Source organism: Carettochelys insculpta, chromosome 14 (assembly GCF_033958435.1).
Source record: "Carettochelys insculpta isolate YL-2023 chromosome 14, ASM3395843v1, whole genome shotgun sequence".
Lineage (NCBI taxonomy): Eukaryota > Metazoa > Chordata > Testudines > Carettochelyidae > Carettochelys > Carettochelys insculpta.
Genome location: NC_134150.1, coordinates 3,699,756 through 3,713,194, shown reverse-complemented (window position 1 = coordinate 3,713,194; position 13,439 = coordinate 3,699,756). Strand labels below are relative to the sequence as shown.

At 39.2% G+C, this 13,439-nt stretch overlaps 1 protein-coding gene and 1 non-coding gene across 11 annotated transcripts in view; both read left to right on the top strand.

The window, feature by feature from the left end:
• Positions 1-13,439, top strand: part of CNOT1 (CCR4-NOT transcription complex subunit 1) — an 88,166-nt gene that overhangs the window by 37,188 nt on the left and 37,539 nt on the right. For 3 of the 10 annotated variants that reach the window (XM_075008673.1, XM_075008670.1, XM_075008665.1), the window contains exons 15-21: positions 667-789; positions 1,017-1,168; positions 6,113-6,263; positions 7,547-7,745; positions 8,236-8,382; positions 9,833-9,957; positions 12,009-12,295. In XM_075008673.1, the coding sequence (XP_074864774.1) occupies positions 667-789; positions 1,017-1,168; positions 6,113-6,263; positions 7,547-7,745; positions 8,236-8,382; positions 9,833-9,957; positions 12,009-12,295 (1,184 nt within the window). The remainder of the gene's footprint in view (positions 1-666; positions 790-1,016; positions 1,169-6,112; positions 6,264-7,546; positions 7,746-8,235; positions 8,383-9,832; positions 9,958-12,008; positions 12,296-13,439) is intronic. The other 7 variants (XM_075008675.1, XM_075008669.1, XM_075008671.1 and 4 more) reach the window with 4 other exon arrangements.
• LOC142020941 (small nucleolar RNA SNORA50) lies at positions 6,599-6,734 on the top strand. The gene has a single exon (XR_012647566.1). It is a non-coding gene; the product is annotated as a small nucleolar RNA SNORA50 (small nucleolar RNA).

The following is a 13,439-nucleotide window of genomic DNA, read 5'->3' as shown; positions in this document are numbered from 1 at the left end:
GAGGCCTGGCTGCAGGGGTGAGGTGGGGAGTATCTGGCGATCAGGTGACTTGTTTTTGGATATCACTGCCTTGGAAGCTTAATTTTCTTAAATGTGGCTGTTATACAGCGACCATAGTTTAGTATGGAAAGTTACTGGTCCACTGGAATTATGTGCTTTTGCAGTTTCAGCTGTCCTGTCTTTGAGGTATCTGTCACTTGTTCATGTGGATGTTCCAAATTTGGAGTGTCGTTTGGTATAGCTGGACAGACTGCCTTCTATAAGTGTTGCTTTGCATCAGCTACTCTTGACCATGAGGCACTTTGAGAATGGATATAAAAGTACACTTATACGTTGTACTCGGGAGGTCATTAGGATATTTTGACTACACTTTTCTGTGATCTTGCAACCAACTGAGATTTTTATTACAATGACTTTTTTTAGCAAGACTTCATATTAAGACTGTAAAAGCCCAGGCACAAGGTCAAGTCTAGTTGAAAGTAGTGTCATGCTTTCAGATCTAGAACCGCTTGCTTAGCAAGAGACAATTATGAAGCTAATACTATCAATTTTTTTGTTAGCCAAAACTTGTCCCCAGAGTAGGTGAGGAGCAGAGATTGTAAAGAACAAGTAGGGTAAGCTGATATTTTGACCAGTGGTCACTTTTTTTTTTCTCCCCCCATTTAGGCCTTGTCAATGCTGCTAAATGGTACTCCATTTGCCTTTGTTATTGACCTTGCTGCACTTGCCTCTCGACGGGAATACCTCAAACTTGACAAATGGCTCACAGATAAAATTCGGGAGCATGGGGTAAAGCAGGATTTTTATTTTATTTGTGCATTCTATTTTGGGTGACTTGAGTCGCCTATAACCATTTTAAATAGCACTGAAGTATAGAACATTTCCTCAGTCTGACGTTCAGTGATCTTGAAATATCTAATAGCTGAGTGCAAATCTTTGCACCTTCCAGTTGCTAAACTTGAAATTATGGCTGGTGTGCAATCTGAATAGAGGTTAAAAGAATTTCTCTTCCCCAGGAGCCCTTCATCCAAGCCTGCATGACCTTCTTAAAGAGACGATGCCCATCTATTTTGGGTGGACTTGCCCCAGAGAAAGACCAGCCCAAAAGTGCTCAGCTTCCTCCAGAAACACTAGCAACTATGTTGGCCTGCCTACAGGCTTGTGCTGGGTAAGACGATTGCATGCTTATGGTAACTGCATGTATGTGAAAACTCTACTGCAAGTGTCATAGTTGCAAAAGGGTCTTAAAACTGAGATTTAGATTCCCTTGGTTCATGGGAAAGATGGAGCTGTAATGTTTAGAGCTGGTCCCAGGTACAGCCAATGTAGTCAGTCTTACTGCTACCTCCTTTTAGCAGTACTGTCCTCGATTTTTTTCATAAGTTATTAAAATCTTGTTTATATTTGGATTTAGAAAGTGTTAGCCTCTACATAGTGGTCATTTTAAGAACAAGCAATAACTGGACTGTGCTCTGAATCCTAATGTGCCCTGAGCTGGAGAAGTAGATGATCCAGAACAATTTTGTCAATCTTTCGTTACTTCCTGAGGATGGTGGTTATTCCTCGTAGTCTTTTAAGGACCAGAACCACTTGCACTCAAGAAAAATAACTAAAAGAAACCAGACTGAGAAGAAAATAGTCTTCTATTCAAACTTGGATTTCAGTCCTAATTAGCAATGAGTATTGTAGTAAGCTTTCTGATTGATGTTAATTCCAGATCTATTGTAATTTGAGAGAGTTTTAAAATAATTGAGCACTCGAAATTGCGCCATAGTGTAGCATGTATTCAAGAGATCTCTATAAAGTGCTACTGTATCTAGCTTCATGTGCTGTGCCAGGGATTTTTAGGGATACCAAAATATCCTAGAAACTTTTAGCCAGAACACTTTGTCCTTTGGAAGTAAACACAGCAGTCTTGTTCTATAGCAGTAAGTTTGAAGCAGTTCTTTACTGTAAAGAACAGTTTGCAATGAAATCAGATGAGCATAAATAATTGTTTCTGTTGAAAAAGTGTCTGAAATTCTCAGATCACTAAGGTACTGGAAGAGGAAAAAAATCCTCCACTCAAAATAGACATGTTTTGAGTCAGAAGCTCCTACTTAACACCACGCCCTTTTTTAAATGAGTGTTTATACAGATTTTATGACCCTAAAAAACTAGTCACTGGGCTAAAACAAGATGTCATTGTTCTTTTCCCAGTCCTTCCAAACATGCCTTACCTGCTCTGTGTAGAGGAATTAAAAACGAAAAGCGTTCTTCATTCACACTTATGCTCTTGGGAAAATTGTCATTGTGTTTCTCCATAGGACCCAGTACCTGTTGCTGTGTCTGGCTCTTGGATCATTGTATCAAGTAGAGCCAGTGCAGGAAAGAGGAAGAAGGGATAGTGCCTCATTTTTTCCACTCCTGTCGTACAATAGGCTCCCTTCTCTGAGCAGGGCTAGACTCCTCTTGATGTTGAAGGGGCAGAGTACATGGAAGAGGAGGAAAAAGTGCAAGTGTGGGAATCAAATGGTTTGGAGAGCAAGTCTGCCTTTGTGCAAATGTAGAGGAAGGAACTACTGAGATCCTAGGATAGGGAATTCCCCAGAAGGAGGAGAGGCTGCTTGTGTTGGGACATGCTTGGCATAGGATGCCTTCTGCTCACTTGGGCTTGTAGGAAGCTTCATGGGAGAGTACTTTCCTTTTTGGGGAAGGAGGAAGCTTCTCTCTTTCACTTGCTTGGTTTTTGAGGGGAGGGTGGTAGTGTGTGGACTTGAGTGTAAAGCTGGCTGGCAAACTTAAGTCACAGGAAGAATTTTTGGGTTGGAGAAGGCAGTGGAGCTTGGGAGACTGCAGACTGAATACATGCACAAAGGAGTGATGGCCTAGAAAGGGATGACAAACCTGGGGAAAAAAGGATGAGAAGGAGAATATAGGAAAATGAGGCGAGGAGGGTTGAATCAAGGAAAAGAGTAAACAGGTTTTACTTACAGGAAGAAGTGACAATTAGTACTTATTTTAAACATAGGTATTTAAAAGGTGGGGCCAGGTCAAACGGTCTGTGCAGTCTTTTGTAATTTGCGCAACATTTTCTGATCCTCTTTTGCCTGGTTGCAGAGTACAGAGGTGAGGCATTTCCTGTATTTTTCAAGAGGGCTGCTACAGTGAAAATGGGCTTCCATGTTTGTAATTCTAAATGGGGCCCTTATTACACAGTTAACATTATGCAGAGATACTTACTTTAAACTGAGAATGTGGTCACATAATGGTCGCATTGTGTGTGCACTTCTTTCTTTCCCCTGCAGAAATGGATTTCAGTGCTGCTAGCCACGACTAGGGGTTGATGGATGAGGCGGAACCCAGCTCTCTCTCTCTCTCTCTCTCTCTCTCTCTCTCTCAAAATAATGTGGGGAGGGATGGGGAAGCTGGGTGGATCTTGACAACTACCTAGCATGCCCTGAAGGAAGGAGAGGACAGCACCCAGGAAACTCCATTAAAGTCTGAGACATGGTATCAGACTGTTTCTCCCTCAAGATCCCTGGGCTCTGGGGGGCACCCACCTATGGGTGGGGAGGAAGTATGGGTATCTGGGACAAGCCCCCCATCCTGTGGCTGAATCGGGGAGGGAAGGAGCAAAGGAGGCAGGGAAATGAGGAGGAGAAAGTGGTGGTTGTAGGTAGTTTCTTAGCTCTGTAGTCTGGGAGAATTTACAGACATCCTTGCTCTGACAGGTATCTTTAAATTACCAAAATAAGTGGAACGTAGCATTTTTGCCAAATAAAATGAGCAAAATTGTCCACTGAATTAATGAACAATTAATGAATGAGTCAAGATTATGGAACTAGTAGATCTCATCCTGGCATCTTGTGTGTACATAGATTAGAAGAGGTTTCCCTGCTTTTTTTTCCCCCAGTCTCAGTTGGCTTAATTTAGGAATTAGTCATTGACCTGAAGTAATTGAATAAATTGAAATGAAGAAAATATTCTCTGCTACTGCTGTTGAAAGGTGGTCTAGCGCTTAACCAACTGGAACCAGACTTTGTTGAACTAGTGACTTCAAGTTAATTTGACTTTAAGACCTGGTACCAAATGTACTGCTTAATACTTCTTGCATTTCATTTCAATGCTTTTAGTAGATTATTTTAGGCCTTAATATAGATTATCAACTTTGAATGGGTTTACTTTTAAATACTACTTGTGTTTAATTTCAATAAAATACGAGTATTTAGTTTTTATTCCTTCTGGCTTCAAATTTTCCTAAGTGTGAATCTCATTTAAAGAGATTGCAGAATGCACAGTCTCATCTACACAACCATATAGCATCCATGCAGTGATTACAGCAGAGGGTTTCATAAAAAGGACTTTCACTAAATCTTTCAGAAGGCCAACTCTCTTGATGTGAATTAGCAACTACAAATGAGAGTAAGGATGGGATGGTCTTGTGGCCAGGGAGGTTAGCCTCAAACTCTGCAGATGTAAGAGCAAGGAATTGAACCCAGCCTACTATGTAATCTTGAGAGAGATGTTAGAATGGTCTCTCTCCCCCTTGCACGCTGCTGAGACTAAACATTTTAGAGTGGCAAGGAAATGCCTCTAGTTTCCTCTTCAGTCTGAGTGGAACTCAAAAGTTCGTTGTCCTTTCAAAGAATCACTGCTGAGAAGGATGCTGAAGCTGGGGGGACCTAATTCTGCAGAGTATGAGAATGGGAACACTTGAGACTGTGTGCGCGTTTCTTGTCATAACCAGTGCTGGACTTAGGTCCGCAGCTGCACCGCCTCTTTCATGGGTTAACCAGTTAAACCTAGCAGTTAACCAATTAAACAGGATTTAATGTCCCTAAATTAAACATCCCTCACACCTTAAGACTTATCACAGACAGACTATTGCTTACTCTTAATTAGGATGTACTCAGTTGAAATATCCTCTGGGGTTTGCTTCAGCAAGTAGATCTAAATCAAACTTAAATTATGCAGATTGTGGGGTAGAGATTCTTTTGCTTGCACAGTGTCTTTCAAACTGATTTAAACATACCCTGTTTGAGCAAGCAACTAGTAGTCTGTCTGCTGTGTTTAAAAGCAGGCTCATTAGCAATGGGTATGTTCTTTTGTGGAAAAAGCACTTCCACTATTCCCATACCATACCTGTCTCTTGGTTTATATATTAAATTTTTTCTTATCCAGAGAAGCTGTTAGTGACTGGTCTGATCTTTTCTTTTGATGTGAATGTGTTAGATCATCCTGAGATCTTGTTAAAACATCTTAAATTTTTTCACCATTGTTTTAGCTCCTTTATTGACAATAGAAATCCCATTCTTTTGAAGCTTTCCTGTGAAAGTAATCATCAGCTAGGTTAAACCACAGCCCTTATATCTGCAAAAGTGTCAGATAATGGAACGGTCACAAATTAGTCTGTAGTCTTGGGTTTATAGCAATAGAATTGACTATCAAGGTTATATCATATAACTGTATCTAACACATGAGTATTGACATGAGAAAACAAGGAAACACGTTTGCCAGGCTAGCCACACTCCTCTTCCTAGGTATTGAATTTGGAAATCAAATAAAATGTAGCTAAGTTTCATTACTAATATAGTTTTGCAAACGTTTATGAACTAGCAGGTATGAGAAGACTTGAGGAGGAGGCAGCATTTCATTGCTCTCTGAGAGCCAATGTTGGTGACTGATTTATTCCTTATGTTTTAGTTCATGGTCAAATGTGGGCCTGAAAACCATGCATTTCAAGATATTCCAATAAGTGTGACATTGCAGAAGTAGATAAGATTTTGCAATTGCTTTACAATAATTTGCCTACCCTACGATCCTTTTATTAGGCTCACAAAAAGGTCTAGTGACTTGTGAAGCACTCAAGACTTCCAGAAGCTGCAATCCCAGAGCAGTGACAGCTGTGTTTTAGCATGTCTCTCTCAAGCATCCCACACTTTAAGGCCAGGACGGATGGTTGAATGATTGCATCTTTAATGAAAAGTTATAAACTTAAGATAATATGCCTGTGTACATGCCCCCAGTTAAGAAGATGCAAGTTCCTCTTGCTAAAGAGAAACTAAACAGGTTGAATTGACCAGCCTCAAGAATGCTATCTGGCTTTATCACTTAACTCTTCTCTACTCAGGAGTGTTTCTCAGGAACTGTCGGAGACCATTCTCACTATGGTAGCCAATTGCAGTAATGTCATGAACAAGGCTAGACAGCCACCACCTGGAGTCATGCCAAAGGGACGTCCGCCGAGTGCTAGCAGTTTGGATGCCATCTCTCCTGTACAGGTATTTTAAATGACAAGCTGCAGTTTCAGGACAGGTGATAATTGGCAATAGTGTTTGCATAAACTGAGCTATGGTAATAGAATTAAATGTAAGTTGGCTCCCTTAATCTACTTATACACACCTGTCTACATAACTTGATTGTGTATTAGCTACAAAATAGCATGTAATGGGTTTAGTTCAGAGCTATCTTTTTGCTTCTGGAATGTTTTGTAACAAGTAACTGAATTTTAGTACAGTGGGAGCAGTAAAAAGTGAAATACAAATTTGGCGTGATTAAAAACTATAGCGAAGGTTTCGTTAAAGTGATAAAGATTTAACATAGACTTTTTAGGATTAAGCACTGCCTTTGAACCTGATGTGTCTTGTTTGTAGCTTCTCGGGCCAAGCAACAGTGCTAGAGCATAAGGACTTGTTATAACTGGGGCTCTTCAGCTCTCAACTGAACTGCTCTTTTAAAAACAAGGTACATTTAAGTTACTCCCTGCTGCTCACCACCCCTTCCTCCTATGGAGGCAACACATTCCAGACAGACTTTGCTTCTAGCAATTACATTCAATGGCACATTGACATTTTTAGAAATGAACTTTTCTGTAAATTATTGGCACTTCAGTATGTCTATAGATGTCATAAGCATTGATATTTTGCAAGCTAAAGAAGTAAAGCTGTTTCTCAGCTCTCAGTAGTGGGGAAAAGTGCTGCTTAGATAACTATTAAATAATATCCTGTGAACACACTACAAATGGCTACTGAGAGCAATTAGAGCAGCAGAATATTTTAGATTATTAGTCTGTAGCCTGGCCATCTTCTGGATAGATGGTGCAGCTTTAGAACTCTCTCTCGTCTTTATACAGTGATATCTATAAATAGCTTTGATCACGAAATTTCTCTGCAGCCAGTAACTTTTAATGTGATCTGCAAATGAAATTCATAAGTTGCTGTAATGGTAGATGTAAAAATACTGCTTTTAACCAATTCTTGTTCTTGTATTAAGTGTTTAACTTCTAATACTAAGGTCTTAGCTCTCTGGAATGCCTTAAGCTTGGATTTTACATCTGTAGGGTTGTACCAGATTTGGGTTAAATATTATTAATATGGTAAATGTCTCACATTTTATAGACAAATTTAAATCTTGTTGGGGTGACCTGTATTTTATTATAGGCTAAAGTTATAGCTACATGTCAGATAGCTCTTAAGAGGAGTATTGGAGTAGTCTCTGTGAGCTATTGCAAAGAAAGAACAGATAAATGTATGTGGCTGATTATAATTTGCATTTCTTTATTCAGATTGACCCGCTTGTTGGGATGGCATCTCTTAGTTTAGGTGGTTCAGCTGTTCCACATACCCAGAGCATGCAAGGCTTCCCTCCAAATTTGGGTTCAGCTTTTAGTACACCTCAGTCACCAGCAAAAGCATTTCCTCCTCTTTCCACCCAAAATCAAACAGCTTTCAGTGGCATTGGAGGACTTTCTTCACAACTTCCAGGTACTATTTGTTTGCATTTTGAGGTAACAGAATAAGTATTGCTATAATTGGTCTGGTCAGAGTTATTGGGCAAGAACAGCAGAACACTTATATTTGGTAGTATTTAATGAAAATCACATTTAGCTTTTGTTCCCACTTCCATACCAAAGCGCTTGGTATAGCATAACAAATCAATATGATGTATTATAACAAAGGGGACAGTCCATTTGGAAAAAATAAGTATTGGTATGCGATTCTGACCTGCTTGGAATGTTTCACATATTTGTCTGGAGTGTTGCATTTGAATAAAAGGATGAGACTTATTTGGAGCAGTCTGAGCCTTTTAACAAACTTCAGTAGCTTTTTAGAAGAACTAAAGAATTAAGTTTGAAACTGGATAACGGGATAGTTGTGATCGCCTTGTCAAGTTGGTGGGAATAATAAGCATTTTTCTGGCTATACGCAAGTAGTGGAGTACAAATGAGATGACTGATGCCTTGTTTGGCCCCAGTAGGTGGTCTTACTACGGGTAGCCTAAGTGGTATAGGGACTGGGGCTCTTGGCCTCCCTGCAGTGAACAACGATCCATTCGTGCAAAGGAAACTGAGTACATCTGGATTGAACCAGCCTACATTCCAGCAGAGTAAGATGAAACCTTGTAAGTGGTAGTGTTGTCTGTGACTGAAGTGTGACTGTGATCTGTTTATCCTGCTTCTCCTGGAGTGTGGGCATGGGGCCAGTGGATGGCAAGTCCCAGATACGTGGTTTTAGTTTTCGCTCTCCAGCATGAAACAGGCTACTTTACAACTAGACATTTGCCAAGTAGGCTTGAGAGACTAGAAAGAAGCAGTTTTGTAATGAAGTAAATAACTCTAAGTGTTGTATCTGCATGAACAATGTTGCTCTGCTTCGTTGTTCTGCTAAATATTGAATATGTGCCCTTTTTATAAGGGGTTGTATAGAGGTATGTGTGGTAGCCATAGCACAGAAATTCATAGAGGAAACTAATGAGCCATATTTACTTTGAGTGGGATATTACCAACCAGTAGATATGATAAAGGGAAGAAGTGCTGAATTAAGATGCTAAAGGTCACGCAGGGGAGGGGACTAATTCATGATATAGTAAACTTTCATATCCGGCATTCTCTAATCCAGAACTCTTAAATAACCGGCATTTTAACCATAAGTTCATTTCAGTTAGGTTTTCCATAACTACAGTATATTGAGTAAATGCAAATATAGTATGTTTACAGTGTACTATACTACTGTTGGTAAATAAAGTACTCTGCATACATTTTTTTTCTTAATATCAAATCTTGTTTTTCTTTAGTGTTATGCATTGGTAGATATACATCTCTATTATCCAGAATATTTGACTATCCGGCTACTTCGTGGTTCCGTGGCAGCCGGATATGAAAAGGTTTACTCGGTTTGGTTTCTGACAATGGAATATTAGGTCTGCCCAGCCCAGCCAGGAGTCTTTCTGGCAGTAACTGGCACAGCTGAATGTCTTCACTCTGCATAGCGTCAAATTTCATACTGTTCGCTTTGGTTACTGTCAAAGATGTGCAACCAGATAGTAAACCTTTCAGGCCTCATTGTGTCAGTAAGGCCACTATCTGGCAGCTTGTACATAAAACTGATATGCAGAAAGCTAAACTAATAGGCTCTCAGCAAGTGTACAACTGGAAGTTGATTTGGGCTAAACATTCAGTGACTTGGCTTGAAGTGCACTGGTTGACCTGAAAGTGCTTGTGTGAAAGACTGTCTGTCTGCATGTTTGTTTCGTGTAGCATGCTTTCTTTGTGTTCACTTGCATATTGGTGTAGGTCTGAATTTAACACCTTTTAGGGGTGAAATCTATTCTAGGAGTATTCGCTTAAGGGATCAATTTGAAACACACTCCATTAACTGCCAGTGGCTTTAGATAAAATTACTGGCACTTACACTCTCACCTAGGAGCATTCTGTTTCAGCCCTTTTAAGATAGTCTGTATCCATGTTTAATTAAATACCTGAAGATGAAAAGACTTTTTAAAAAAAAAAAAAAAAAATCATTTGCTAAGGACTCATCTCACTACTACTGTTTGCTATCCATTTTCCCAACAGCTGACTTATCTCAGGTGTGGCCAGAGGCAAATCAGCACTTTAGTAAAGAAATAGATGATGAGGCAAATAGCTACTTTCAACGCATTTATAACCATCCACCACACCCCACCATGTCTGTGGATGAGGTGAGTTTCCTTCTGTAAATGCTCATATCACCAGTCCAGAGACTTATTTTTTATTGAAAACAATTCTCTTAATGGCTTTTCTAATAGACAAATATGGAAGCAAATAGCAACATTGCTTTTTGTTTGGTTGCAGTTTGAGGAAGTAAATTGGGCACATGTTTTTCAAGAGCCTGTGTCTGATGTACGCAGTTTTTGTTCAACACTCAGTTGCACTTGTGTAATAAGCGCAGTTTTAAGTTCTGGCTGCTGGAAATGTTAAATTGGATGGACCTAGTTTTCTGAAATCAAAGCACAAGTATTCAGCATTGGTGCCAAAGCTTAAAGGGACAATGTCAACTGAAGTATTTTATCTGAAAAGAATAAGGCATGTAGTTAACACCTAAAATTTCTATAAATGACAACTGAAAAATGCACCCTTTGGGTTTAGGTCAAACAGCTGACTACTTTGTTGCGATTTACTTTTTTCTTCTGTCACTAGTCAGTTTCCCCGTTGGGTCTCTTGCATGACAGAGGGAGGGAAGTGCTTTATCTGCTTTCTTTTTTTTCCAAGAGAAAAATTTAATGGTGATTAGTGGCATGTTATAGTCTTGAAGTTCAGTTTTTCTTGTTGAAATAGACTATTTCAAGTTAACAGTGTCCGAAGTATATCTGCACACTTACAGATTATTGAAAAGCGCTGTTTAACAATGTTTCCTACATTTGATCCTGAAACAACACAAGAGTAGAACGTAGCAGTATTAGCAAAGTCTCGTTTGAAGACAACTGCTAATCTGACATTATAAATAGAAAAGTGGTCTTCAATATCTAATAAAGGGAAAAATGGAAAGCTTAACAATATTGTAGTGGGTTTAATCTACAACATTCTGGAATGCCTTGCATTCCTCTCCAAGCAATTGTTTCACAGACCAAAGGCTATAAGAATTTGATACTGAATTTCCAGTTCACGTGTATTGAAGCTGTTGGTGGAGGGGATTGGAGTGAAAGCATTTTCCCTGCTAAAATGTCAGACCAGGGATTTGCTTTGAATTCAGAAGTAAGTATGTCAGAAGTTTAGATCTGACAGTGTTGGAGAATGTGAAGAAAAATATTTTAACTGCCATGTGGCCTGAGTAAAGCAAGCTTTGGCCATAGGTTTGAAGAACTACCTTTAAAATAAAAGCTGTTTATCTGCATATGGGAGGCTGTTATAAGCAGTAATCTCATTTTATTTTCATGGATGGGGATGCAATTAGGATTATTGCTCTGGTGAACAACTAGCATGTTAAGTATTTGCCCAAAAACTTATTTGTGCTTGAAAATGCTCGTTTTGCGAAGCATGGGGTATTTTCGTAATTTAAGATTCCTTGAAGATTTAAAAGGACATCTTCGGATTCTGTTTTGGTCCAACTTAATCGACTTTACAAGTAAAGATCTGTATAACTGCCAGTCCTACAAACTCAATTTTAAAAGGAAATTCAAATGAGGTTTGACTTGTGTATTATCCTGATGATTCTGCAATCAGAATTTAGTCCTGAGCCAGGTGAAATCGACCTTTCATTCTTGTTTGTGCTGTGCAAGTGAGGTCTTTGTAAAATAAAATCAAACACAAATGTGAGCTCGGATATGTCGAGCAGATTTGAGTGAGAGGGAAGCAGTTTATGTGGCCCCTTTTCTGACCGTAATTGTGCTTTTGAAAATTAACACTTTGCAGCTGTTACTATGGTAATAAACTTAACCAAGTTTGAATGTGTACAGGTGAGGTGAGGTCACCTGATCTGTAAATGTAGCAGTTCTATCAGGTAACTGCTTGAAAGCTTTTTCAAAAAAGGTGCTGTTTTGGAATCTGCATAATAGCTACACTAAAAAGCTTCTTGCCAAGCCACCCTTTGACAAGATATTTTTAAGTCTGAGCTTCACATATAGCTCTCCGCCCTCCCCTTTGGCAAAGTTGGCCTGGGAACTGGGCTTTTCCAGTGCAGTGTTTGAGTAGTTACTGGTGCTCTTGAACCCTCTTGTGTGAAAGGACTGAGATGAAGTAAGTCTCTTTGGTAACAGTTTCTATTTCTTTACAGGTGTTAGAAATGCTACAGAGGTTTAAGGACTCCAACATTAAGCGGGAACGAGAAGTGTTTAACTGTATGCTGAGGAACTTGTTTGAGGAATACCGTTTTTTCCCCCAGTATCCTGACAAAGAGCTGCATATAACAGCGTGCCTCTTTGGTGGGATAATAGAGAAAGGACTGGTTACTTACATGGCATTGGGTCTGGCCCTGCGCTATGTTCTTGAAGCCTTACGAAAGCCTTTTGCATCCAAAATGTACTATTTTGGTATTGCTGCACTAGATAGATTTAAAAATAGGTAAGTTAATTTTGAATTTTTTTAAAGAGATCTTTTATTAAACTTATGCTTACTGTAGTTATATACTTAATAGTGGCTATACAGGATTAATGGTATAGGTCATCATACTGACACATCTTACAACTTGTGTAGTTTAGAATTTGGATTAACATACAAACCCACCTCAATCTGTTTTGTTAAAAAATTAAATGTTAAATATAGTACGTACAGTCAGCATGGGCTTGAAGCTGCATTCAAATATCTCTAAAACTCAACTGAGCATATTTTATGAACTGTAATTCTTTCAGTGTTAAGGCTTGACTTAAGGTATGTCTGCACAGCAGGCTTATTTCAAAATAAGCTGTTCTGAAATAGCTTATTTTGAAGTAACACTGCTACACATGAAAATGAATTTCAAAATAGCACTTAGCTATTATAGGGGCTGCTGACAAGGGGAGTTTTGTCCAACAGGACCCAGTCTACATGGCTTGTATTGTAATGACAGAAGCCTCTGCTGGGACAGTGATGCAAATGAGCAGCCATATGCATTGTTGAGTTTCTTCATTTTGCATGACCCTGGCAAGCAGCACTGCACCATGTAGACGCAGCCTTAGATTTTCCCAGATATATTGCAGAAAGGAGTGTAGGCTGTTTGCAAACAGTCTTAACAGAGCTGGATTTTCTGGACAACTTTAAGTATCCCTGGACATGTGAGAAGTCCTCTTCTTTATGTTGTTACATTACTTCAAATGTGACAATTTTAGCATCTTTAAATATGCCCCTGAGTAAGTGCTTCTGCCTGTACCTTTTAATTCTTTACTGCGGGCTACATTTAAGATACAAATAGCCGTTTTACATAGTTAGAATGTTAATGTCTGTAGCAAGACCATCACCTAGTGAACAAAATGGCATGGTCAAGATTGACCTATACAATACTAAAGTAGCCTGTATTTCTCTGTGTAAAATACACACACCATTACAAATGGGAGTTTAAAACTGGGTACTGATTAATGACTATCTAGCATTTGCAAATACACTCCAAATAAAACTGCATATACAGCGAGAGGTTTCATTGTCAAGCATGGGGGCAACTGTAAACATTGAACTAAAGTATAATCATAGTGCTGTTACTGCGTATGCAAAATCCAGCTGCCAATTAGCTTGT